We start from the raw sequence: 25188 nt of genomic DNA on the forward strand, positions 1-25188 counted from the left end.
CTTCCGTACCGAAAGTGCATCGTGCCGAGTGTGAGCGGGAGGCTAATTCTGCGCGCCCATTTTCGCCACCGACGGGACCGGGCGAAGCGAGAGAACGTTGGGCAAGAACATGCTGTCGGGACGCTAATTGAGCGCCCAAACGTGTCATGGGAATAATTACACGCAGGCAGAGGGCCGCACCGGAGTTTCCGGTCTCCCGGGGTGCCCGGGATCAAAGTGTCAACGAGTGCCTCGGCCGTCCTTTTGCCAGGCGCCCTCTGCAGCGGCTGTCTAAAAGCTAATTACGCGCTCTCTCTCTCTATGTCCCTCTCTTGCTCGATGGCCACGCTGACACAACGGCGACGAACTCATTTACATAGCTGTCGGATCGTTCGTTGGCACAGCCATTCAAAATACTTGAAACTATTTAAAGTGGAACCCTCTAATATGGGCAGAACAGAACCATTTTCTTGGCAACAATTTTAATTTAATTAATACTCATCAATTTCTGCTTGAATCTAAGTCTAACGTGCTTTCTGAAATTAACTATCAACTCATACATGGCAACGGCTTCGTGGAAAATTCTCATCGAATGAAATTTTAATGAATGAATCTGTTTCCCAACCTCTCACCAAATAATCACGGCCCACAGTTACTCGTGCCGCAAATGGGTGAAAATAAAATTATTATTATCAGTAAAACTTCCAATTTCGATACTTGGCCGGAAACGGCCCAACCCCATCGAGTGCTCGTATTTTCGCGGAATGCATTTGGCGCGTCCTCGCGAATGGCATGTTTTCGTAAAATTCTCCCAAACGGCCCCGCATTGTCAGGCAATTATTTTTAACGCGCCATGTTTCCGATCGTCCTCCTCTCGTAAACAGGCCACGCCAGGGGCACTGCTGCGCTCGCGTATGGGGCAAATTTCGAGAGGATTTAATACGCGCCAACTAATTTGGTTAATACTATCTGGCAGGCTGGCGAGGTTCTACGAAATTCACCGCACACCGAGCTACCGAGTGTGCATGTGTGTGTTCCGGTGATTGCCTTCAATTTTCCAGCCCATCAACGGGGAGCCCACACCCTGGTGGAGAACTCGTTCGTGATGGAGCCGGCACGGATCACTTCAATTCATCATCCGCCGCGCCGGCGAAAGATGCCACGGCCGGCGGGAAAACGCATCTCATTTCCATAATTTCCATTCGCCTAACACCGGGGGTGGCGAGTGCCCCAATCGCTCACACAAAGCCCGCCCCCCGCGCGCCTCCGTATTTATCGTTCCCATCGTGTTCCGGTTCGAGATCGAGAAGTGAGATCGCGGGCGCGCGAGCTCCCGGGTACGTGACGTGCGATCGGTCGGCGCGGATTTGTGTGGAGTGCAGTGCTAAGGGCACTTATCAACGCCAGGGCCACGAGAGATGCGCGTTACGCATATTTCATCGCCTAATTATTGTTGCAGCGATTCCGAACCCGTGCGAGCCTCGGTGCATTAATAATCGATGGTGTTGGGTCGGCCATCGTCGGCGGACATACGGTTATCGTTTTAAAAATCAAACGAACACTCACATTAGTGCCGAGCGTGGGGCTAAATTAGTACCCCAAATAGATGATTAAAACATTCGATTCCCACCGGCTCGTCGGTCAATTGCATCTACAAAGTAAAAATTGGTTAGCAGAATGAAGTGAAAATCGGGAGCGGCCCCATTCAGCTTCCACGTCCCGAGTCCGATTAGAGCAGATTCTCTGATGGTTGAGTTATCTTGGTCAACATACGTCCGCACTAAACCAGCGGACCATCGCACCAGCGGTTCCAACGATTGCCTCATAAATATGGTGATTAAAAAGCAAAACGAAACCCGCATAATGGTCCGCGTAAGTACCGAGAGTTGTTTTCTCGAGTCCTTTTCTTTAATTGCCGTCCGTCCCGTCGGGTCGGGTGGTACCAACGTAGAGGAACAAGGAAGATCAAGGATCAAAAGCACAGTGCCCGGAAACGATGAATAAAATTAAGTGGCCCTCCCCATACGGCAAATTGTGATAATTCTGTAATTTAAACTTTCCCCAGGGCTCGGCCACTCGGGCTTTCGGTCCTTGTAACGCGTAACCCGTAACGCTCTGTTGCGATGCTTCTGACGGTTACGGACCACTTTTAATTAGTAGCTCGTTGTGGTCGTGACCCACAGCTAAACCCTTCTTTTGTTTATTTTCAGCCGTGTACCGGTGCGCTGCATGTATTCTTGGACGACTGTTTTAAGGATGCCCAGATTGCAGGCCCCGGAAGGCTGGCATCTCGTCCGCCGCGGGGATAATTTGTAGGGTAGGGTTTCCAGATTTATTTCCTTAAAATATGGTAACCGCGAACATTCTGGAAAGTAAGATGGACCGAAAATGCTGTCCATTCGTCATGCTTAAAGTTAAAAAGTCCTTTTCCTTCGAAGCAACCACAAGAGGCCCATTGGAAGGCCGCAGCAAAACAAAGCTGAGAGCACCACACACAGGCCCATAATTACAATGGATGCCTCTTAGCCAATGCCAAGGATATTTTGGCTGAAGGGCGCCATGGAGTCGCCACCGTGGTGTCTCCGTACTGTCTGCGCCATGGTTAGAGAGCCGTCAGGAAATTCAAATCACATACACAGCTAAACATTTTGGCCTTTGTGATCGTTTAAAATAAGCCACGAAGAAGTAAGACCCAAATGTGCAACACACTCGTGTCACTTTCAAAAAGGCATAAAACGTTAAAAATAAATTCACATTCGATTCTCCAAACTGCGACCGTACTATTTCTTCAATATTAGCCCCACGCGGAAAGGCCACGGAACGGTTTGCGCCTTGCTCTTACGACGATTAAATCGGATCGAGCCTTATGGACTCCCAATAAATCACTTAACCGGCTCCCATGGCCCCTCGAAGCGATTCCGGGACAGTCAAGTGCGTGCAACGGGTTTGTTGTCTTTCGAAAAGGGCAAACGGAAAGTTTGCTCGAAAAAAACGGAAGCCCAAAGGGACAGCAAAAAGTATCGAACGAGCGAGCCCAGTGATACGTGCCGAACCGAAACCGTCGGAAGCGTAAGGCGCCGGAGCTGAAAATCTTATTTCGGGCGACTCCAAACCTCACCGATTTCCGGTGGCGGATCGGGCGGTTCGTGGAGCCGGCCGGCCGTTGGACAAACACGGACCTTCATTTGGGGCTTCCCAACGTCGGCGGTTTCCAACGATGGTGGAAGCGAAAAGACCCGACGTTCACCGTCGGGCGCTGCCGAAAATGAATCGAGCGGCCAAATTTCACCGGAAATGTTGCCACGAAGCCCCCGTCTTCCTGCCGGCGTGCGGCTATTTGGAAATTAATTTCCGCTCGCAATTGGGCCGATTCGGCTATCGATTTCGACTTTTCGCAAGGGTGAAACGGCACAAGGGGTTCCACGGAGCGATGGGCGCGCAATGTGTAGATTGTTTCTTATTTGCGGATGTTGTCGTCTCGGATCCGCTCACGAACTAGGGCCGGAAGTATCAATGGGCGATTGAGTTTCCCGAAACTGGGAAACCGCTTCGGTCGGGCACGTGTTGATGCGTGCGTGCGAAAGTCGTCCCATTTCCCCAACCTAGGCTTTACCACTTATATTAATTTCACGCCGTGTACGCGTTTCCGGTGACAGTTCCACGACGGAAGCGATAAAATGGCGACCGAGAATTGTGGGATAAAATGAAAGAAACCTTCAAACAACTCCTAGTAATGGAGCGAAAGTAATGAACCTTCTTTACGCGCTCTACACTACATCATTACCTGCCCATTACGCTCCGGCCAATGGGCTTTATTGGCCAGCCTTCGCTTTCCGTTGGATTATACTTTTCAAATCTTACCCCCTCAAAAGAATGTTGGATAAAAAGAAAACATTGAGTACCCAAAACCCCAAGAGTCCATTCCGTTCGTCCATTCCCCGGCACGCCACGCACGGCACTGAGGCCCGTCCTGTTGGGTAAACGTGGCCGTAAGGGGCGACCGTTTTCTGATTTGATTAGGTCCGGAAAATTGTTCTCCTTCGCCACGAGTAACCATCGTCGTCGTCGTCGGTTACACCACATTACCGGTTGTAGGTGGTGGGCCTTTAGTGTGGCCGTTCACTAAGCGGACGCAAATCGGTGGCCCACCATAAGCCCCCGGCCAAGGGATCCCAGGAAGGATGCGTTTGCTGAGCGACACAAGGACTGCACGCTGGACGATGGCAGATTGATGGCGTGCTTTAAAGACCGGGCGACCGAACGACCGTGAACTGGAAAACTGGAGAACGAACTTTTAAACCGCGCATCAAAAACACTTTAAGACTACTTAATTATGTATACTGGGAAATGTTTGTAGGGTTTGTAGTGAAAAAGCGAAACAATTGAAACAATATCTAAGGACTTCCAAATACCCACAATACACACAATACTAGCTTAAGAATTATTCCACTCACTGATCGTTGAAACTGAAATGCGAAATTTAATCACTTTGCTAAACCATTTAAATAGAGCCATTTAAAACGCCCCACGTTATCTTATCGCTTTCATCCAATCAACTATTTATGGCCTCCACAATGCAAACTAATCACAAAGTGATAAAAACGGCAAACACTGATTTGCATCAGCTTGCGGCTCGCATCATGAAGCGTGCCATTTTCATGGCCTCGCACATCGTCAACGTGTCACTCGCGCCCATTTTACAACGGCCACAGCATAACGATGTTACACTTGTTCTGCACACCGACCGGCAAGGAGCGCGCCGGGTGGAATGTTTTCCCCGATGTCAAGCATCGCATCAGCTAATGGGGGAAGGCGCACTGTAACAATGTTCCGTTGTTTGCGGACCGTGTTCCAGTACCCGGTGGCTCCAGCCGCTTCCCGCGCGTTCCAGGAGCTCAAGTTTCATCGCTCCTCCGGTGCGCGGATTCAGTGGAAGTGATTCCGATCGGGAAAATCGCCCGAAACGATGTACGCAAACATCGATGGTGGCTGAAGTCTCTATTTGCCCGCCCGGGTCCCGATGGGTCTTTTTATAGAACGAAATGCAAAAATTCTGAAAATTAGTAAACAAGCGCTATAATGTTGCAATGCAAATCGTTACCCAACAGCACAGCTTAAGTCCACACAACGGCCACGTGACAAGTCCCTGTTTGCTCGTGATGCTGATCGACGAGTTGAAGCATTTCGCACAATACGGGGCTAATGCACGGGGCTTTTAGCTGGCCAGCGATTGAACGGTCCAGTCCAGTTTTGCTTATTCATTATGCGTTTCCATTGAGCTGGCCATTGCTCTGTAGAAATTTCCAAAAACAAAACACCGATTCATTATGTGCGTCGGTCAATCAATACGGGTTCCGCATTGGGGTTGATTCGGGATTAAAAACTAATTCCCCCCTCCCTATTTGTTCGGTGGGCGGATTTATGCAAAAAGCTCAGCGACCGACCAATGTTGTTTCAGGCACACCAAAAAGCCCCATTTCTCGTGCGTCGCGGCGCAGCGTTATTTAATAACGACGCGCAAATTATAGCGTTCCGGTTGCAGGATTGACAGGATTCGCACAAAGCCACGGCCCGGGAACAGGCACGATTGGAATCGATTTTCTGCGCTCCGTTTCGTTCCAAATCCACGGGCTGGGCGAAGAAAGAGCATACAAATAATGCCAATAAATAATTCATCTGCGCGTTGATTTTGCCATTTGCGTGCCCGAGTTTTGGTTGTATTTTTACTTCACCCAGCACGGCACGGAGCTGACGAGCTGGCCGCGTGGTGGAGTTTACTTCGTGCCCCGCTGGATCGGCCCTTCGTGTGTCGCAAAATTCACCCTGAACACATTCGCCCGAAGAAGCATGTTTGGTGCCAAGAGCTTCACGGACAAGATAATCCGCGGTCCAACGAAACGAGCCCACAGCATGAAGTCATCGGCGGACGTGCCGCCCTTGGCAATGCAGTATAAAGCGTGAACCATGAACTGCCGATTCAATTGACCTTACCCTTGAGGCTACTGGCACTCCCGTGGCCATTGGCAGTAGCTTCCAAGGAGCGGGCTTCGATCGAAATCCAGCGTAGCCCGGAACTGGGTCCACCAAACCCAAATCGGGTAGCGGCCGAAAGCGGCCCAGCTAGCACCGGCGATGGATTTACGAGCGTCTACGCAAAAACTTCCTCCACGGCACGGTGCCGCGGGTTTTATAATTTAATTTGAATGTCTACGTGGCACAAATTAATCATCAGCGAGTGGCCTCCGAGCGGCTTGTTTCTAAACAAACGTAACAAGCAAACAGCAGAAAGCTTCTCATACGGCTGAAACGCGTCCTGTGTCCGCCCGTCGAACGCTGATGGAAGAAATGGAGAGCAACGTGGAGACATAAATTATTCGTGCGCACCCCGGTACTGCCGGAAGGCACGCTAAAAATAATTGTTCCAGTCCAGGTCCAGGTTCCGGCCGGCCGTTCGCGAGTATCTGGAAACGGTCGGAAAGCCACCGACGAAATGACGGTACAGTTCCGGGACACCCCACACTGCGGCTGTCGATCGAAATTTTCGACACGTGCCATTGAAACGCGTGCTCAAGATGTCCAGCCACCGCCATTTGCAACCTCTGGTTCCGAGCAGCTTTGATTTTAAATTTATCGCCTTCGTAGGGCGTCCGTTCCGTGTGTTTCAATGTTTCCATATTTTATGGGTTCCGGGTTCGAGCGAGCGAAAGGGCAAATCTCTCGGGATCTCGGGAAGTTTTTTCGGGCGGAGCGAGGCCAAAAGGTTTGTTTAATCGTTTTACTTGGCCGAAAAGTTTTGCTAGCTCCCGCCGGGACCCTCGACAATCCCTTTGTGGCCATTTTCTTGATGGCCCTGCACCCGGGCGCAACTGGAGAGCCCGTTTCGACGTCAACACGACGATGAAAGGTATCCTTTTCTTATCATTAGCACGGGCACAAATCGGGAGCCTTTCTGTTCTGCTCTCGGACCAGCCCTCAATAAAATATCTATTAAGGTGGCGGGATGTCCGCCCGGTCACCCCGGTAATTGAATTTACTGTACTTTGGCCGGATCAGCCAACTGAAAAGGCAGTCGAGCCCCGATCAGGTGTGTCTCTAAAGCGGCTTTTTATGAGTTTTGGTCCGGCCTCGGTCGTTGGGTTGAAATCACAGTTCCCCAATCGACTTTCGGTCACTGAGATACTCCAAGGAGCCCTCGGGGCAGAGCAAACGTAAACAATCGCCCCGGCGTCCCCGGAATTCTGGTGGAAGGTACAGTTTGGTAGCATTGCCGAGGTGCGAAAGATAATTTATTGCCACATTGGAAACTGCGCCTAGGGTCGTTATTGGCCGCGTGCCGTGCAATAAATTATGTCCTAATAACGATCGGTAAACGGTTTCGGATTATTTACACAGCCGTGTGCTGCGCGGCCGGGCATCTGGCACATTGTTGCGAACCCTGTCAAGGTTCTAGTTTCCAGTAGTGCAACTTCAGGCCGTTTCCGAAGGTCACACCGATTCTGACCATATTTTTACGGAGAACATTTGCCAAATTAAATTAGGAAAGCTTCGTACACCATCACACTGAATTAGCAAGCTACGGGTAGCGATCGGGGCTTTGATTAGAATTCAACTTAATGATTGATGCTCATCAATATTCAAACGCCCCAAAACGCCGGGTAATGTATTCCGGTTCATTCGCGCGGCGCGAGAATATATTGGCCCCTAGCCCCGATTGGCTTAAGACCGTTTGGCTCGAGACAGGCCGCTACCATTAGGCCAATCAATTCGCAGCTAATTTTATTCATCCTTCGCCACCAGAAAAGAGAGAACGTCGATCGAACCGTTCCCGTTCATCGATCCGGCGCTGCCGGTGAAGGAGCTACCGTGGCGATGGAAAGCACACCACGCCGTACACGAAACTGCACTTAGCCACTTGGGCGAAAGCTAAGGGCTTCCTGGAGAGGCTCGTACCTCTCTCGGTCGCTCGGTCGGATACACCTCCTGGCGTAGTGTACCAGTGGAGGGAAGTGTGACATTGTTCGCAGCGCATGCATTCAACAGGCAGGTGCCTCCAGGTTAGCAGGGAACTATGCGCTGTCCTTTCTTCATTTCACATTCATCTGGCGAGAGCAAGAAAATCGGTAGAAATTTTTAAACACCATCGCGTGTGGATCGAAGCAACCTACGCCGGCAACCGATTCCAACGGTTCCAGACCTTCCGTGCAACGGCTCCTTTGGCTGGCTTCTGCGAAAAGCGAAGCCCCGATCATCCTGCAAACGTCTTCCGTTTGGTTCTAGAAATCCCGCCCTTGGTCCAGGTCGCCCCAGCGCGCCTTATGTGGAAATAAAGGCAATAACCGCTCCAAGCAGCATTAATATTACACAACCCGAATCCGATCCGGCACCGAAAGCATAGTGGGCTGGGCGCCCACCATCCATCAAATAATCCACCGAGAGAAACCGATTGCCTTCTGCATATCGTCCGTTGCCTGCCGTCACATCCGGTTGCCAAGCAGGCGGCCTGGTCCCTACGCTCTAGGGACGTCATTATGACTATTAACACCCTTCACGTCTACGTCATCGCCGTTCGTCGTCGGGGGTTGGTGGGTCCGCCCTGAGATGAGCGGAAAATTGCGGGTAACTCTTCTGGTCACACTCGCACTCCCCGCCACCCCGTCCGTCCGTCGAGCCCGTTAAGAGGCCGGATATAAACCGGCGACATTAACGAACGTCATTGGCCGGCACGGACCCGGAGCCGGAAGAAGCTAACGGTGGGTGTGAACAGCTAACGATGAGATTTCTCCCACGGCACGGTCCCCTCTCGTGGCCCGGAAGCTCCACAGACCACGGCACCCTGTTTCCTGCCCCTAGCAGAGCTTCCCCTTGCATTGGAGGCCACCGGCCGGGGGGTTTCTCCGAAGAGCCACTATGGGCAGCCGATAGGCCCCGGCCGATCGACGTGGAAGAAACATAAACAAGTGCCATTATTAGTTCTCATTGAGGTTGGACGGCGCACTACATAAATAACTTTTATGCGGCTGGTGCCCCAGGTGTCAATCGTTGGCGCACGAAGTGGCTTTAAGGGTGATTCGACTTCAGATCGATTACTGCTTGTTTTACTATCGATTGGCTGTTGGTTGTTAATGGGTCCCGTGGTCGTGGGCTAGACTCAATTCAATATCAATTAGAAGCGAATACATTGCCGCCATGGCCGTCGTGCTGATTTATGCTGATTTGGGAGCAAAATTCTTAAATTAATTATACTAGAAAATCTGTCACCTTAAGGTTGCTTTTGGCAATATTTTCAAAGATTCCCTTTGTAAGATCGCAATTCAAAACACCGAATCATGAATCACTCAACTAACTCACTAGCTCCAAGGTTCTGCAAAGCTACCTACACACCGTACAACTTTCAAGCCTTTTTGAAATGACACGACCGTGGCATTCGCTATTCATGACTTTACACACCGAGTGCAGCAGAACATTGCGCGGCCATGTGGGAACAACCTCATGCTGCACTAATCCTTCTGATTCTGGAATAAACCTCGGCACCGTCAGCTTTTGCCCGCTTCCGGCAAACATCTAGCAACTGCCACAAAAAGCTGCTTCCGGTTCGTACGCTTCGCTGGATCAATTTAGGACGGATGAGGACGCAACACATCCAGGCTGCCTCCCAGTGACATTTGAAATCATCTTTTCAGCTCAGCCCGGCTGCCGAGGGCTTGCACTAAAACGCAGCATCCATTTGCAGCTTTAAATTCCAAGGCTACTACGATGGCTTTCATATCCTCTCTCACTCTCTATCTCGATGTCAGCTATCCTCTAATCCGACGAATATTGATACACGTTGCCAGCGACGTGGAGCATTGTACGTATGGTGTCAGTTTTTTATGCACATATGACAGATGGCCATAAAAATGGACGACCCTGCACTTTTCGGGATGGAACCCAAAAAGCATTGACACTCTGCATTCATGGTGCAGTCCATTGCGCGGGCTTTCAGTCGCTTAGGGTCTGCGGTTCGCTTTCACAACGTTTATTGGTTTTTCGATGTTGCGCCATGTCAAAAAACTGTTTCTTTGGGGTTTAAAGTTGTCGCCGTTTAGTATTCAAAATGGATGGTGGCCACTGTTGTTGTAGTAAAGCAAATACTTCCTCTTAGCGAGTGCCGCAAACGATGAAAGTTGTTGTACGATGGAGGACGACCGAAAATTGCTCAAACATACATCGTACTTCATGGACCCACCGGAAGTTGGCCACTAAGCTAGTGTGGTGTGAATCTATATTTGTCATGGTTACAGAAGGTCTGGGGTTTAGTAGTTAGTGTTATTAAACATCCTTTAGTTGGTCTTAGTTTGAGTTCACCAAATTATACAAATCGTTTATAAATATTAACATCAACTTAATAAAAGTAGCATTGTACCAGAATGTGTCACAGTTTCTCCCTTTTGAAAATATCAGATCACAATCCGGTCGGTCGGTGCGATCGCCTAAAACCAAACCCATCACAACGCTACAGAAGCGTTATTTGTCAATAACTCGTATCAATCATGTGCACAGTAAATATGAACCGTGTGCTCTGGGAATTCCGGACAAATAGTGCCCGGAATTAAATCAAAGCTCAGAGCCCCATTCCCCTAGGAAAAGAGGCGGTCCCCGGCAGGTCCGGTACGGTCCACTTCGCAGAATTGTTATTTGTAATTTACCGACAGCAATGGTACTTGTTGATTTTTATTTAACTTTATCTTTTTCTCCCAGCGCTGCCAGCTCCGGGTTCCCGGGGGAAATCAATCGGCCGTTGAATGTGATTGAATCAAGCCAACACTTCGAATAATCATCACAAACGCTCGCAATCGCACAAAATGGATTCGGAAAACAAGAGCGCATTGGGCGAAAACAACAACCACCATTCGGCGTTCTGCGCCGAATGGGAAAACCTTCGCACTGGAAGCGAAAAAATTTCGGAAAAGCATACTGTTGTGTTACTGTTTTATGAATTCTCGTCCGCGTTTTTTTGATCGAATACACTTTGTTTGCAATTTAATTTGAACTTCAGGCCATTCAGGCTCGTTACCCAAAGCTCAACGTTGAGTGCAGGGCTCAGAAGCTGCTCGATCTGTTATAGGTCACTTACAATCCGGTGCTTTTTTAATGTTTCAAAACACATCGAGATCCCAAAGCTCAGTCTCAGACTTGTCAGACTCAGTACACGCATAACAGGATTACGGTGAGTGAGCTTTGGATATGAAAATTCTGTTCTGGAATTAAAGTTCCGAAAAACATCATAAAATCCAAAGCTCAGTATGAACTCGGAGTCGATTCCAGTTTGGTTCCGAATTTAACGACACTCACACGCTCAAATTCACTCACACGGCCCCTACAGCACTGACTTAGCGGATATGCTAATCCACATCAATCAATTCCCGGTATCTCCCGCCGAAGCCACAACACTCATCGCCAACGGGGTAGAGATATCCGAAAAACCGCACGGCACACCAGCCGAGGCCGGGTGCCGGTGTCCCGTCAGCACCGCCTGAGCCGCTGCCAGGAACCCGCAAACCCCGGCTTTCCAGCATTGCCAGCAAATAATGAGAAGACTTCGAATCCCCGTCGGCAATCAATCATTCAAGTCCATCGGACGCAGACACTGTCACGTTTTGACGGCGATGGAGACGCCCGGTCTGTCACGGGCGTTCGGTGCAACGGATGGCTCCTGAAAATGACGGCATCCTGATCCTGATCGCCTAAGCCGGCGCGCAACGTTCCCCGGCGACCCGGGTTAATTGTGGAATTTCGATACGTGGAAAGTATAAATTTTAAGCATCGGCATCTCACATTCTGTACCCCCTTCTGCGGGTGTGAATGCCAACACGAGTCGCATTAGTGATTTATGAGCGGAAAATTTCCACACCACTCCGAACGTAAGCCTCGTTACTGCAGAGCTTATTGGTGGTGCATCATCAAAGGACCACAGGACACACACGGAGCTACGAGGACGGTGCCAGTGATTCGAAGACAGAAAAGAACACGGTTTGCGTCCTTGTGCTCCCAAGCTGATCGTGTCCCGGGCCGTACGGCTTAAGCAAGAGAATAAAGTAATATTTTATTGAGAGCCCGGCGTCGGTACAGGCATTTCACATGAAAAGGCTCCCCCCCATTGCGAGCGAGAATTCGGTAATGGTACCGGGCATTAAAGCGCATTCTCGCCAGCAAACGGTGCCGATGGTGTTCCACGAATCCCAGTAATACGCTAACCTGTAATTATGTTTCGAGCTGCGTTAACGCTTTTTCACAGAATGCGGCTTTAATGTTACGCTCGCTCGATCTCGACCGGTTCAACGCGTTTCTAGTGCCCGAGAGAGAGAGAGAGAGAGAGCGCGGACCAACAAAAGGAATAATCTATTCGATCGGTGGTGTCGGGGGCCACGGAGTTCGTGGAAATACGTCGGGGCCACTCTGGTTCCACTTTTCGGGAAATATGTATCTCTATCCTCTATCCCTGCCCACGGCCCTTACTCACGAAACTTTGCCACAAGTGCAAAGATCAAAGCAAACTTCATCGTAACTGAGTGGCCACACACGGGAATGTGGCTGTACTCGCGTAGGCGACCATGTTCCACTGTCAACATGCCCGGCACTACAGGGGGGGAGTCACCCGGAGCTGTGGTTTGCCTTTACCCCCGCCCCGGGACCGCAACATTCTTCAGCCGTTGGCCGATATCGGGATGCGTCCGCCACCAATTCATCGGGTTTGGCCAAAAACTTTTCAAAGCCAAACCGGAACATCAGAGAGACATTGAACAGACCGCCGGAATATGTATTCACACCAGCTCGGACTCGGAATTGAAACATTGCGAACACAGCACAGTACTGAGCGGCGCGTAGTTTTTCGTTCCTTCGCCCATCGCTTTGATCGTTTGTGTTTCCGAAATGTACATTGAGCAGAGCGAGTCTAGCAGATCACTTGGCGGAAACTGTCACGAGTAAGGATCACACACCGTTACAGAATTACAGAGCCAAAAGGGGCTACCTTAATGAACAAAATTCCAAACATTCCCCACCAGGTTATCTCCTGAGACTTCCCTAGTATGAAGCCATTCAAAACTGTGGGCTACCTTCTTTTGTTAACAACATAATGGAAGAATCATAGTTATTGCTCCAGCGCGTTGTTGTTCTTTTCTAGTTGCAACAAATGGCACAATAACAACGAGTGATGGGAGCGAAATGTTGCAAATAAAACACACCCGTTGCACTCTCCGACGAGTCAATTTCCGCTTTTCTGTTGCGCATCCTGCACAACCCGAATGCTTAAACAACCATCTTTTATGCTGCGCCCCTTGTTCGCGTCAAACAAAAGCACCTCTATTAAGATGGATTCCGTTTGTCATTACGCTCCGGCCAAGATCGCTTCAGCACCGGTGGAGCGAGAAACACAAATGTTGGTGTTTCACGACACACTGCGCCAGACAAATTGCTCCCCGGCAGGCGGCAGGCACCATGCCCTCCATGCGAACCCCATTTGTCACCGTCTTAAGCCCCATTGTTCTGCTCGCTTTCGCTGGTACAAGTGCAAACATGTGCAGTTCCTTCGAAATTAGCTGCACCAGGACCGTCCAACATGGAAAACGGTACCGGCGTGTCGTCGACGTTCAGAACGTTCTGAGCCAACCAAAGGGCAAATGGAACCACTCGGAATGGAAAAAAAGAAATGCACACACGCGCATATGCACCACACTATCCACTTTCCATTGTTTTCCGATCCGTTCGGCACGATTGCACCACGGAAACTGGAGAATACCGAAACGCGGTCCCGCGTTCCGTGGACGGAGCAACCATCTTGATAAAGAAGTTCGCAAACAATGGAAGCATCATTTCATTACAACTTTGCAGAAGCTCGGCGCGCAGGTTGGTGGAAAATCGCTGGCATCAAAGTGAAGTGGAGCAATAAAGACACACCTAGCCCCGGAGGGAAGGAACTAGTGGATTGTTCCAGGTGGACGAAAACTTTTCCCAACTCACCCGAGAACAGTGGTTTCGAGTTTCGATAATGGACGTTCTCACTCTCCGCTGCGTCCAAATTTCTTTACATTCAAATGGCTACACGGGTGATCATTTCCGCCTGGTTCCTGTTCGATCCTGTACTCGGTATTCAGTCAGCCGATTGCATTGTGATGGAAACAGGAACCAGCTGGAAGCCGGTTCGGTTGGCAAAAATTTTCTCAAAAACCACCTCGTTAAGCCCTGTCCACTGATGGGAATCGGGAAAGGGGGGTTCACGACAGGAACGGGCAACGCTAACGGCTAGATCAGATTCGTCTGATGGTTGGCAAAATGTAGTGACGATAAGTTTTCCACCGAGAGAGGAAAAACTGCGGTCCGCTGTTCGAAGTTCACCAAGCTGCCGGAAGCTGGGCAAGCTGCAACCTTGAATCAACACCCGACCGTCCGTCCGCACATTTAATACCACCGTCTGCCAACTGTTTGTTGAAAGGCTTCCTGGGGTTGAACTTTTCCGGACACCAACTACAAAACCACCGAAGCCATCCCGAAGCGGAACCATACAGATACAGTTCCTACTTAGTTTCGATTACTATGGGCAAATGTGCCCGCTTATCCCGTTTTGGGATCACGATTCTAAGATTTCAGATTGGGTAGCTTTGCACTGAGTCAACCTCTTACGCTGAATATTGCTGCCCGACACGTCCAGAGCACTCTTTTCCTCTTTAAGATGATCTACATTTTTGCTTTGATCAAGAGTCAAGAGCCGAGTAACAGATCCTTCGCCAACGACCACAGAAAGAAATAAAATGGTCAATAAAAATGAATGATCGGAGATTGTGATGTGTGCTTAAGGATCGTTTTAAATTAATTGCGAATTGCAAATGGAGCCTCTTTTAAAATCCCGATTGAGGTCGTGATTTTGCGAGAAAGGAGAAAACTTCAATTTGATATGATCTAAATCTAGATGTGTCAACAAAATGTGTTGAATGCCACAAAGTTTCGCTCTTATTTCCATCACATGCCCGCCTTTGCTTCATTTCCAGGCTAATTTATTTCTGTTTTGACATTACACCGCTTGGAAGGTGATAATTTACTGCCAACTTCTGCGGCCTTCACCTTCTCACAGTTCATAAATCTTCATTCGGCGCCACGCAACCGAAAACATATTCAAATCAATGTCTTCCGTGTATTTCAACACCGAACGGTGGGCGAAACGCAAACACCTGCGGCACGTGATCCCCGATCCCCTTTAAAGAGGCGGCAAAGTAAAAACGGAGAACGAAAAGTCGGTGAAAAGTCTGCCACTCGATACACCATGATTATCATGATGCTGGTGTGGCTGCGGGCGTTGCCGGTACTTCGCTGCCATTTAGCAGTTCATTAATCATACCGGAATCCTGCACCCTGGACCGTTTTCGCCCCCGGACCACGCGACGTAAGCATGGATGTCCCTCTTGGAAGCCGGCGCTGTTAAACCCGGGGCACACTATTTTCACATCCCGTGAAGGCGCCCGAAGGATCGCTCGGTGCGCTCGGAGCCACAACGCGCTACATGCAGACTCTATCGCAGAACCATAATCAGCGCCACAGCAGCAGCCAGCAGCCGGCGGCTTGCGGAGTGACATGTTGGGAAAACAGACTTTTATCTACATTTCTTCGATCTATTACTTTTCCTTCCGGACTGGTTTTTTTCTCGCTTCTTTTCCCGTTTTCTCTTCAATCAATCTAACATTCTATAGCCCCGTCCCCGCCTGACGAAGGTAAGCGTGTGCGTTCGTGCGTTTGTGTGTGGCGCTTTGTAAAATGAAACCTATCATCGATTACCATCAATAAAACCAACTAAAAATAGAAACCATTCGCACACGGGAACACGGGGAAACCACTGCCGGTCGAGTCCGTCTTGGCAGTGGCTACTAGTGCTGATGTGGGGCCACAGTCCCACAGATGAGCAGACGAGCTGCACTGGTTTGTATTCGTATTTTTTTTTTCTGATGTGCAAAAACCACCCACAAGCCGTAGCATACCACCCCCTCGATCATGGAGTATTTATGGACAGTAACAACCACGAGGTGAGCTCGGTGATTCATGTGCTCGGCCGATCCACATTTAGTCATGACCATACGCACACACATAAACACACCTTATCGATGGCACGCGTCCGCTAACTCGAACCCCCCCCACCAGCAGGAGCAGCCCCAGCAGCAGAGGTCGCGTACCCTTTACAAGCCCGCGGAGAGATAATTTTCTCACCCACTGACTGGGGTGCAAACTGAAGTTTATCGCGGTAAAAGGTAATTACAGATCCACTAAATGCCCTCCGCTCGCACACGAGCGGAACGCTTCGGAGTTTGGGCTCCGGCAAGATAAACAGATGTAATTCGGCCCGGGTTTTCGGTCCGGACCTACAAAGGCAACAAAACTCGGCGGTTCGGTGGCAACACCGGGTCGGGACCGAAACCCGGCCGGAGGTCGTGCATTGCGATGGTCGTGGTTCTGCGGAGGGCGCACCCAACAAGGCATTACTGGGTCCCGGTAGGGGTCGTCAAAATATTGTGACAGCCAACGTCACGCCGTAGGCTCGGTAGCGCAGAAGCGCGATCTCCTCAGTTGTCCTCAGCTTATGGCCCACTCGAGCTGGTTTGACGATTCCAGCAGCATCATGTATTTCCCGACCGAGGAATCAGGCCCGACAGAATGCAATCAGCTGCCGGGGTTCTGGAGTACCTACGAGATGCAGAGGGACCATTGCGTTGAAGAAGCAATGCGTGGACTTACCTGCCAGTGGTATCGCTCGTATCGGGAAATCTGCTGCGTGGTGTGTGAAGATTCGGAACCCTGGGAAGTCAGACCGTCATCATTCGGATCGCTTCCGCTAGGCTGTGATGAATCCGCTCACGACTCCCGAACCAGCACTAACCATATTCACCAGATGCAGTACACTCTCGACAGCACAGACACGAGCACTAGAACCCGGGGTTCTGCTCTACGTCAGCACAGTAGCACAACTTCCCAAGCATCCTTCAACACTTTGGCCACCGGTCGCGCCGGAGAAAGCTTTAGCTTGAGTGTGGGCCACCCCGCATCGAAAAAAGGGAGCCGATTTTTGATTTCTGTTCTCAACTTATCGGCTCAACTGCGGTACGGTGGGCCGTCGTCCTTGATGGCGGCAGCCGACCTTCGAGTTCGCAGAAACCCGCACTGTTTGGGCTCCGCTTACATTTTCCAGCGGTTCGGCTAAGAGAGTCTATTTTAAGGTGGGCAGAGCTTACTTTCGCAGCCTACACGGACCGGGCTGTCGGGCGAGACTCACCGAGCGCGTCTTATCCATTCATGGCCTGCTTTAAGCGTTCCCACGGATCACTCAGACGGATCCTTCGGCACAGGAAAGCACTGTAGTGGCCATGTTGAGTTCATTTACGGTGCCCGATCCCGGACGATGTAGCCCGAAGAATTTAAATCCCGCTGGGTTTGGATTGTTGCTAATCTTCGATATCCGAGCAAGGGAATGCTGCAGCAACTGCAGCAGGCCATTCGACGCGCGATTCCGTTTGCACAGACAATATTTATCTTTCAGCACAAACTGCGGACCGCGGCCGCATGGGTTTTTGCCTGATTACTATCACATTACCAGATCCCCGGCCGCGGGGATGGCGCGGCGCTCGCTTATTTATTTGTACGGCCAAGAATAGACACACAGTTGAGCGCAGGCGGTGGTGCCGGATCCTGGCTCACTGGAGTTTGGCACAGGGAAGCGGATTATTTGGGGGCCGCGTGTATGTCAACCGACTGGACACGCGGTCCGATTATTTACACAATTTACGCCGGCGGATCACTGGAACGGATGCTTCACGCAAAGTTCGTCCACGAGCATCCACGGGGCAAAGAGACCGATCGAGGGATTGCTGGCACTCACGCACGATCCGGTTGGTCCGGTGTCCACGGTACGAATGCGGGCCCGATCTGAGCGACTCTGAATGGAAACTGACCGAACACCGGGACTGATCCACCACACGTCAGCCAGCCAGCCGACACTCTGATTGCTACTACGGTTCTGGAAAGCTTCGCAAGCGAGAGTGAAAGGCACCGAGGTCGGAGAAATCATCGAAAGCACGAGTTTCAGTGGGCCGGGTGGAAAAACATCGCCCACCCGAACGCACAGCCAATCCCCCGTGAGGCACCGACCGCTGCCTGAGATCTGGGAGCTTCCGGCGAACTGTGAGCTCTGGCGGTTGGTTAGAAAACGATTGATAACAAACTCTGGTGTTGCCCGACTGCTAACTCAATATCTTTTCCCATTGCCATTAAACTATTGAAGAGCAATTTAATTATTTCTTTCACTCACATAATTCGGGCACAACGATTCAACGATTCTCTACCACGCAGCCAAGAAACGTATCTTTATCTCGCGCTATCTCGGACGGGTCTGCAATCTGTGCCAATTCCCCGGAGAGTAGCACGCATCGCTACATACACCAATTCACACGCGAGGCGAAACAACACAAAAAAATCCCGCCTACCGGAGGGGCCGAGGCCGATTGTTTACGTTCTCACAGCGCATCGGTGGCGATTGTTGTGGGCCGCACGTGGAAGAACGGAACGGTTGTTTATCTTCCCCCGGTTTATCCATCTTCGACCGGTCGATGTTGTTCTGGCCGCGGTAGAGCGCGACCCAACAAACGGTTCGCACGGTGCGTCCGGCGGACGCTCACGTGCGTCGTGAATGGAGCCGCCCGGTCGCCCGCCAGAAAGCGAACAAATTGAAACAGCACGCCGATTGCGACGGAAGAACTAAATCTTCCCGCCACCGGCGGAGGTGGTAACCTGTTGGACTTTATCATCTGTCGGGCGCGAAGGTCTAGTGTTGAACAGGGAAAAGAGCACAGAAAACATCGCCCGAACCGATGCAACAGATACTTTTGGAGTGTGCGCAGCGCCTCGGTCCGGCTCAACCGCCGAGCGGAACTTCGAATCGGAAGCTTTCCCCGTCGGGCCCAGCTGGGATTCGCTCCCCTATTTCGTCGGAAAACAGTGCTGGGCGTACGATTGCCCAAACCATTTTCCTGACCAACAAACTTTTAGAATATTTGCGGTTACATTTAGAAAATACACGTAACACGCAGCACGACTGATGACTTGTGAGGGTTACGATTAAAAATAGCTATTCGGCCGCAACATCTTACTGACTCGGTGCTCGAAGAAGGCCACTTTGGAGTGCACCAACCGAACAGCCGGAATGATCGCAGGATGATGAGTTAATTAGAGCAAACCGATTTAAACGCCCGGTGCAGTTGCCATCTCGGTAGTCGAGCATCTTTCCGCGGTGGCAATATTATTTTCGACCGCTGGGCAAGGTGCTAACCCCGGTTGATCGATTCGAGAGTTGTTGTTTTAAGATTTCAACACTCGGGCGGTTTTAGCCTGTGATGATCGTCATTTAGCCCCAAACACCCGGCTTCGGTCGCGAATGAATCATTGCGTTTCGTGTGCCTCTTTTATTGTTTTGTGGCAAATTGTTTTACACATTTTAAACATCGCATGGAAAACAACACACCCGATGCCCGATAAGACATAAAATCATTTAAATACATTCTACTGCTTCTACCTAGTTTTCGGTGGCAAATTATGCTACTGTTTCGATTGCTACAGTTCGCTCAACTCTAAAGTGAGCTTCCCATAAATCAACAAAAGATAGCAAGCGCCTAGAGTCGTGAGACGCGATCAGGCAGAATTGTTTAACATGCGGGTGTTAATTTTCGTCGGCTTGCAACATCGAGCCGTGCTAGCCAAGCGGACCGTTCCATGGGTCAAACCAAATTAACCACAATTTGCGTCCAAATGAGGCGTAGTTTTGAAAGCGTATTCTTGTGCTTCGTCTCCCCATCATGCGTTCCAGGGAATCCAGCATCAACATCTGAAACATCAATACACAATCAATCAATAAACAATGCATAGAACATTAGCTTTCCGCTAGGTAATGATATTAATAGTATATTTTCCACCATTTTACTACATCAGGTATACAAACGCGTAGCATGGCTTGTGAGAGGAGCAAACAAACGCTTTTGAACGATTTCCAGTTTCGTTGAACAGTGTATCGAGGGATGACGCCAGGCCCGGGCCCGACCGATCAGGTAGTCCATACTACCTCGCGCCATCTTCCTGCTGCATGCTATCGTCACTATCGGTGGCCTCCGCATCGCACGCGACCAATCCCTTCTCCTGTATTGCAGCGGCCACGGCCGTATCCAGGATGTAGTTATCGGGCAGTAGCCGTCCCGGATCTTGCCAGCTAGCGGTGGGCTCAGGCTGCACGTCGGGCTGTTCCGCTGCCACGGACACTGGAACAGGCACTGACGAGGCCGAAACTCCCGACGGTCCAGCCGATTGCAAACCGGTCCGGCTGATTGCCATCCGGATTGCTTCGTCCTCCACCAGCACGGCGTTATCGTTCGCGGGAGGCCTTTCGTCACCGTTCCGATTGTTGCGCTGATGGAAGTAGGTCAGAAAGTGTTCCAGCACCGTGTTCAAGATGTTGTCTCGGCACGCTTCAACCTGGCTTTCCTGCCAGTTCAGAAGATTTTCCGCCAGCTGCCTGCGGCGCATGATGTTCTCCAGCGAGCTGGACAGTGTCCCCGCCACACCACCACCGTCCATTTCGGCCATCGACCGCGAGTCAGAGCACAGTCCTTGGTAGGACAACAGCCGAGGTCGTTTGTTCAGCATATGTGCTGCGCCACTCCCGCTCGGGGTGCGAATGTCCTCCGTTGCTACACTGCGATGGTCACTCATTACTTCCGCACACCCCGGCACGGTGCATATCCGTTGCTTCTGGGACAACAACGGCAAATGGAAAACACTGGCAACGAGAGTTTCCCCAAGGCGCAGAAACCAATTGTTTTTGATGATTGTTTTTGTTTTCAATTTTTCACCATCGATCGAAACATCAGCTGTCAAACCCTTCCTCGGACGCTTCGAACGTCTTCAGACGTGTGACACACGGAATATTCGCCTGCGATGAAACATTTCCAATGGTCCGTGAAATCTTTCACTCAATTTTGAACAAGTGAGAAATCTGTAGCCTTCTCGCTCACACGTCACTCGTTCGGAAATGTTCGGGCAGTTTTATTTTACTGTGTTGTCCACTAAGTTTTGCGGGTCGATACCAAAGAACGCAGCTACGAGCCTAACTTTTTGTTTTTTGTATATTGGTACACTATTCAAATGAACGTATGTGAAGTTTCATCTCAATCGGTCACTAAATTTTTTTTACAAGCCATTTAATATCGACATGTCACAGTATTTTTTACAATGTAAAAAATTAAGTATCGTGGAGTGATTTAATTTTTATTTTTGATAGGTTCAAAAGCAAAGGAGCTTTATGAACGAATGTTGAAAGTGTATAAAGACTCTTCATCTTTAATTTGGGGGGTAAAAGGGCGGTTTCTGAGTTTAAATGTGGCCGTAATAGCTTTCAAGACGATCCATGTCCATATCGTTAAAAAAGAGACACAACACCTGAAATCGTAGAAAAATTCGGGATATCGTATTGGAAAATCCTCGAATCACTTAAAGAGATTTAGTATAAGGCCTAGCCATTTTATTGAGCAGTATAACCAATATTTTTACTAAAGTATTAGGTTTCAGAAAGCTGTTCGCAAAGTGGGTGCCACATTCGCTAAAAACGCAGTCGAATGCATCTTTCTTGACCACATTTAAAGCGTTTTCGATAGGATAAAGTGGATTTTGTGCATCGAATCATCACTATGGATGAGACTTGGGTCTATAACCATAATCCTGAATTAAATCAAGAGGCTAAGGAGCGGTGTGAACCTTTTTCTCCGTTTCCGAAACGAGTTCGTCCAGATATTGCCTAAAAAGATTTTAGCATTAGTTTTGTGCGATGCGAATGAAATTTTTTTGAGCGGATTGCTTGCCAACTGGTAAAACAACAAATTTTAATTATTGTTGCAACCTTCTGAACCAACTGAAAACGAAAATTCGTGAAAAAAGACCCGGTCTGCAGAAGAAAACCAATCCTTTTTCGTCAGGATAATGCACCGTGTGACAAGAGCATTTTGAAAATAGCAAAAATCCATGAATTAAAGTTCGAGTTGTTGGAATATCCACCCTATTCAACAGATTTGGAGTCTCCTTGGAACAAGTGGTGTTTATGTTCAGAGAGGCCACACTGAATAGTATTTCACACCATAAAAATGTGTTTTTCTTATCGAACCGCAAAACTTATTGACCGACCCAGTACTTGTGGATCTCAGTCAGGTTCGAAAATTCAAAGTTAGGCTCAAAAGTCAGAACTCAGAAATTCAATTCGACAAACCAACTCAGAAATTCATTTTTACGTGTTCGTTGCTGTGTCGAGTTGGTTTGTGTACAGATCAAAAAATCCCACGGTATAAATACGGCCCGTCCTTCTTATAATATTAAAAAAAAGTAAATCCCGCGGTCGCTTGTGTTGCGGTCAAACGCCTTTTTGTGTTTGTGTGGCCTCGAGAGGTCATAAGTGAAATTAAAGCTAACCGACCTTTTTCGATGTGAATCCTGTAAGTGCAAAGTGCCGTGTGCCTGGGTGTGTTAAGTTGTCGTATCCCACGGGACGGAGTAGTAGTAAAACGGGACGTAGTACTCTCGTTGTAGTGGGTTGTAAAAAAGGACGTTACGAGTTCTGTGCTCCGTATGCAACCGGTTGTTGTTTCGCCGTGGGAACGTTGAGAAGAAGAGAGTGAGTGCAATCATGCGAAAGAGTTAAGCAGGGAAAGAGAGAGAGAGAGAGAGAGAGAGAGTGCACTGAATAAAGGTGTCGTTTCCGTTGAGAGCAGGATCAGGGAGGATATTTGTTGTCAAGGTTTCCGTTGGTAGCGAACCAACACTGGCGCAAAAGCCGTGCCCTTGCCGCGGAATTAAGGATCTTCGGTCACCAATATTGCAACACGCACCATCGACCGCTTTTGGCGCAAAACGGGTGAATATTTCACCGGCTCTCCGTGGCTTCGCGTTGATGAGCTTGATTAGTTTTAATTGGTGGCCATATTAGCGTAACCATCGCGCGCTACACGCACTCCGGGGGTGTGGTTCGTTTTGTCCATTTCATTTAAATTTTGTTGTGGATTAAAACAGTCGTCGCCGCGTCTCGTTTAGTAGATTGAAAGATAGATCCACGAAACTCCACTCGTCGACGTTGAGCAATCATTAATTCCAGCAACCCACCCAGCAGCCAACAACTTCCCACAACTCGCCGTCCCCTCGGTCATCGGCACCAAAAGTGACGCAAAAACTGTGAACCGTGGGTCTCGCTACAGCCTCCGTCGCCCTCGCCTCGGTCCCCTTCTTTGAGAGGGCCCCCGGGTCAGACACCAAACTCCTATCCAATCTCCCGCGTGAGTCGAATCTGGTGGTCGCTACTGAAGTGGTTATGCCATCGGGAGACGTATCTCTGGGCGTGCGAAAAAAAGTAAATAAAACCCGCATCAAGTGGCGCGCGAACTGGCGCTGAACCCCCCGAATGTAGGTCAGATATTAATTTGGTCTTAGCAATACTAAGCAGCTCGGCTCAGCCCCGTACTGGGAGGCACGAAGCGTAATCAACAAGTCCATTCAAATTATAATTTTTGCACTTTAAACAAAACGATGGAAAAGAAAATGGTTTCACCCAAAGAAGTGTAAGTGTCTGCGTTAACGAGTTCTGATTGTTTTTTTTGCTACGAAGATCCACTGGCACCGGTGTGTGGAAACGAGCGAAGTGTTGAGAAAAACAGTGTAAAGTGTGAGAAGTGAGAAAAGCTAGTACCAGCTTCGTCCTTGCGTCCTTGCGCTGGCCCCGCGGGAGGGCTGCGTTAGTGTTGGTGTGGCCCGGCCCCGCTTCCAAGCACCTGCCACCAGCTGGTCCGCGAGAGGCTCGTCCTGAAGATTGTCAGCTTAGAAGGAAGGATATCGATTAAAACGCAAACTGCAGAAAAGAAGCCAGAACTCGTCACAGCTGCAAACAACGGCACGATACACAACGGGCCGTAGTCAGACGAAGATCGCGGGACGTATTTTATGGTAGGTGTTTACAGAAAGATTCTCTATTTTGGGCCCTAATTTTAAACCTTAAATTATCTTAGACTAGAATGAAGTATGGTGAGTGCTGCAAATGCGTTTGTGGTTGTCGCTAATAGGACTAAGACGAAGTTCCTCAGCTGAGTTAACGCAGTCGAGGAGACGATGATATCATGTCTCCCGAATGCCACACGTGTGTGACCGGTCCAGTGGAAACTGGGAAGGGTAACGATACAAGAAGACAGCTGCTCAGCGGACGCGCATTCTGAAGTATTTAGAGCATCCGGGGGAAGAAAAAACGGTCGATGAGTAATTTCATACGATACAAAATGCATGACTCAAGGGGGAAACGCAACAAGAACCGCGGTCCGTAGAGAAAACGGTCTGGCTGACGCTTGGCAGAGTACCTCTCATCTGCCCTGTCGTTGAGCACATTTCTTGAGCAAATAGAACGAACAAATTGTAATCCAGTGGCGATCCTAACATGATCATCAAGCGTTCATTAAATCCTTTGCCTTGCCTTCGCTTGGGTTCATCATGCGGCATTTGCCACTCAGTAACGACCTTCCTCGACGTGGATGTTTATCGGTTTTGAAGAACGTCTTATCAACGGGGCTAACGGGCAACGTTCGTTCGACGCTTATCTCCACGAATGTGCCGTTTGAGGCGGCAGAGCGCAAATTGAATAAATGTCACCGCAACAATCGTCAGCGCGCCGATAGTGCCAAAGAAATGCTTAAGTGGAAGGAGAAACTTTTAAGATAAGATGGTTTCCGCAGTTTGTCCTACACCATCGCTGGTCGCTGGAACTGGACACTAAAATCTGCGCCACATTTTCGCGGCCTAAATACGCCGGCACCAGCGGAACCGTCTGTTGGGTGATCCCGCACTTTCGGGCGAATCGAACGAATGTCTTACGGTTTATGTTTTTTTTTCGTTAATTCTTGCTACGACTTTCGACACCTCGTCGGTGGCCGCGATACGCGTGAAATGGTGTGAATCATTTCACGTTGTCGATGTTTGCCACGAGAGCGGAGGAACCGCGTGGAACTTCCATCTTCCACCGCGATGACGACTTATGTTTTATGGGGCGCAATACCATTTACCTCGTTTATGTGCGTGCGTCCCCGCGACAATGGTGATGGCCGCAGTGCGAGAGTAATAAAAACCGTCATT

At 49.6% G+C, this 25188-nt stretch overlaps 2 protein-coding genes across 2 annotated transcripts in view; both read right to left on the minus strand.

Moving 5' to 3' along the window:
- LOC131207011 (adenylate cyclase type 6) overlaps nt 1–16819 on the minus strand; it is a 65946-nt gene extending 49127 nt beyond the window's left edge. Inside the window, exon 1 of the mRNA XM_058199617.1 lies at nt 16735–16819. The gene's annotated coding sequence lies outside the window, so the exon portion shown is untranslated. The remainder of the gene's footprint in view (nt 1–16734) is intronic.
- A 3111-nt stretch (nt 16820–19930) lies between these two features.
- LOC131210214 (uncharacterized) lies at nt 19931–20882 on the minus strand. Its single transcript, XM_058203426.1, has one exon. The coding sequence runs from the start codon at nt 20746–20748 to the stop codon at nt 20101–20103; it is 648 nt and encodes a 215-aa protein (XP_058059409.1). The 5' UTR covers nt 20749–20882; the 3' UTR covers nt 19931–20100.
- Between the last annotated feature and the right edge of the window lie 4306 nt (nt 20883–25188).

The sequence above is a fragment of the Anopheles bellator genome, chromosome 2 (genome assembly GCF_943735745.2).
Source record: "Anopheles bellator chromosome 2, idAnoBellAS_SP24_06.2, whole genome shotgun sequence".
Classification (NCBI taxonomy): Eukaryota; Metazoa; Arthropoda; class Insecta; order Diptera; family Culicidae; genus Anopheles; species Anopheles bellator.

Coding starts and splice junctions, on each gene's coding strand:
- LOC131210214 (XM_058203426.1), bottom strand. CDS start 20,748: ATGAGTGACCATCGCAGTGTAGCAACGGAGGACATTCGCACCCCGAGC.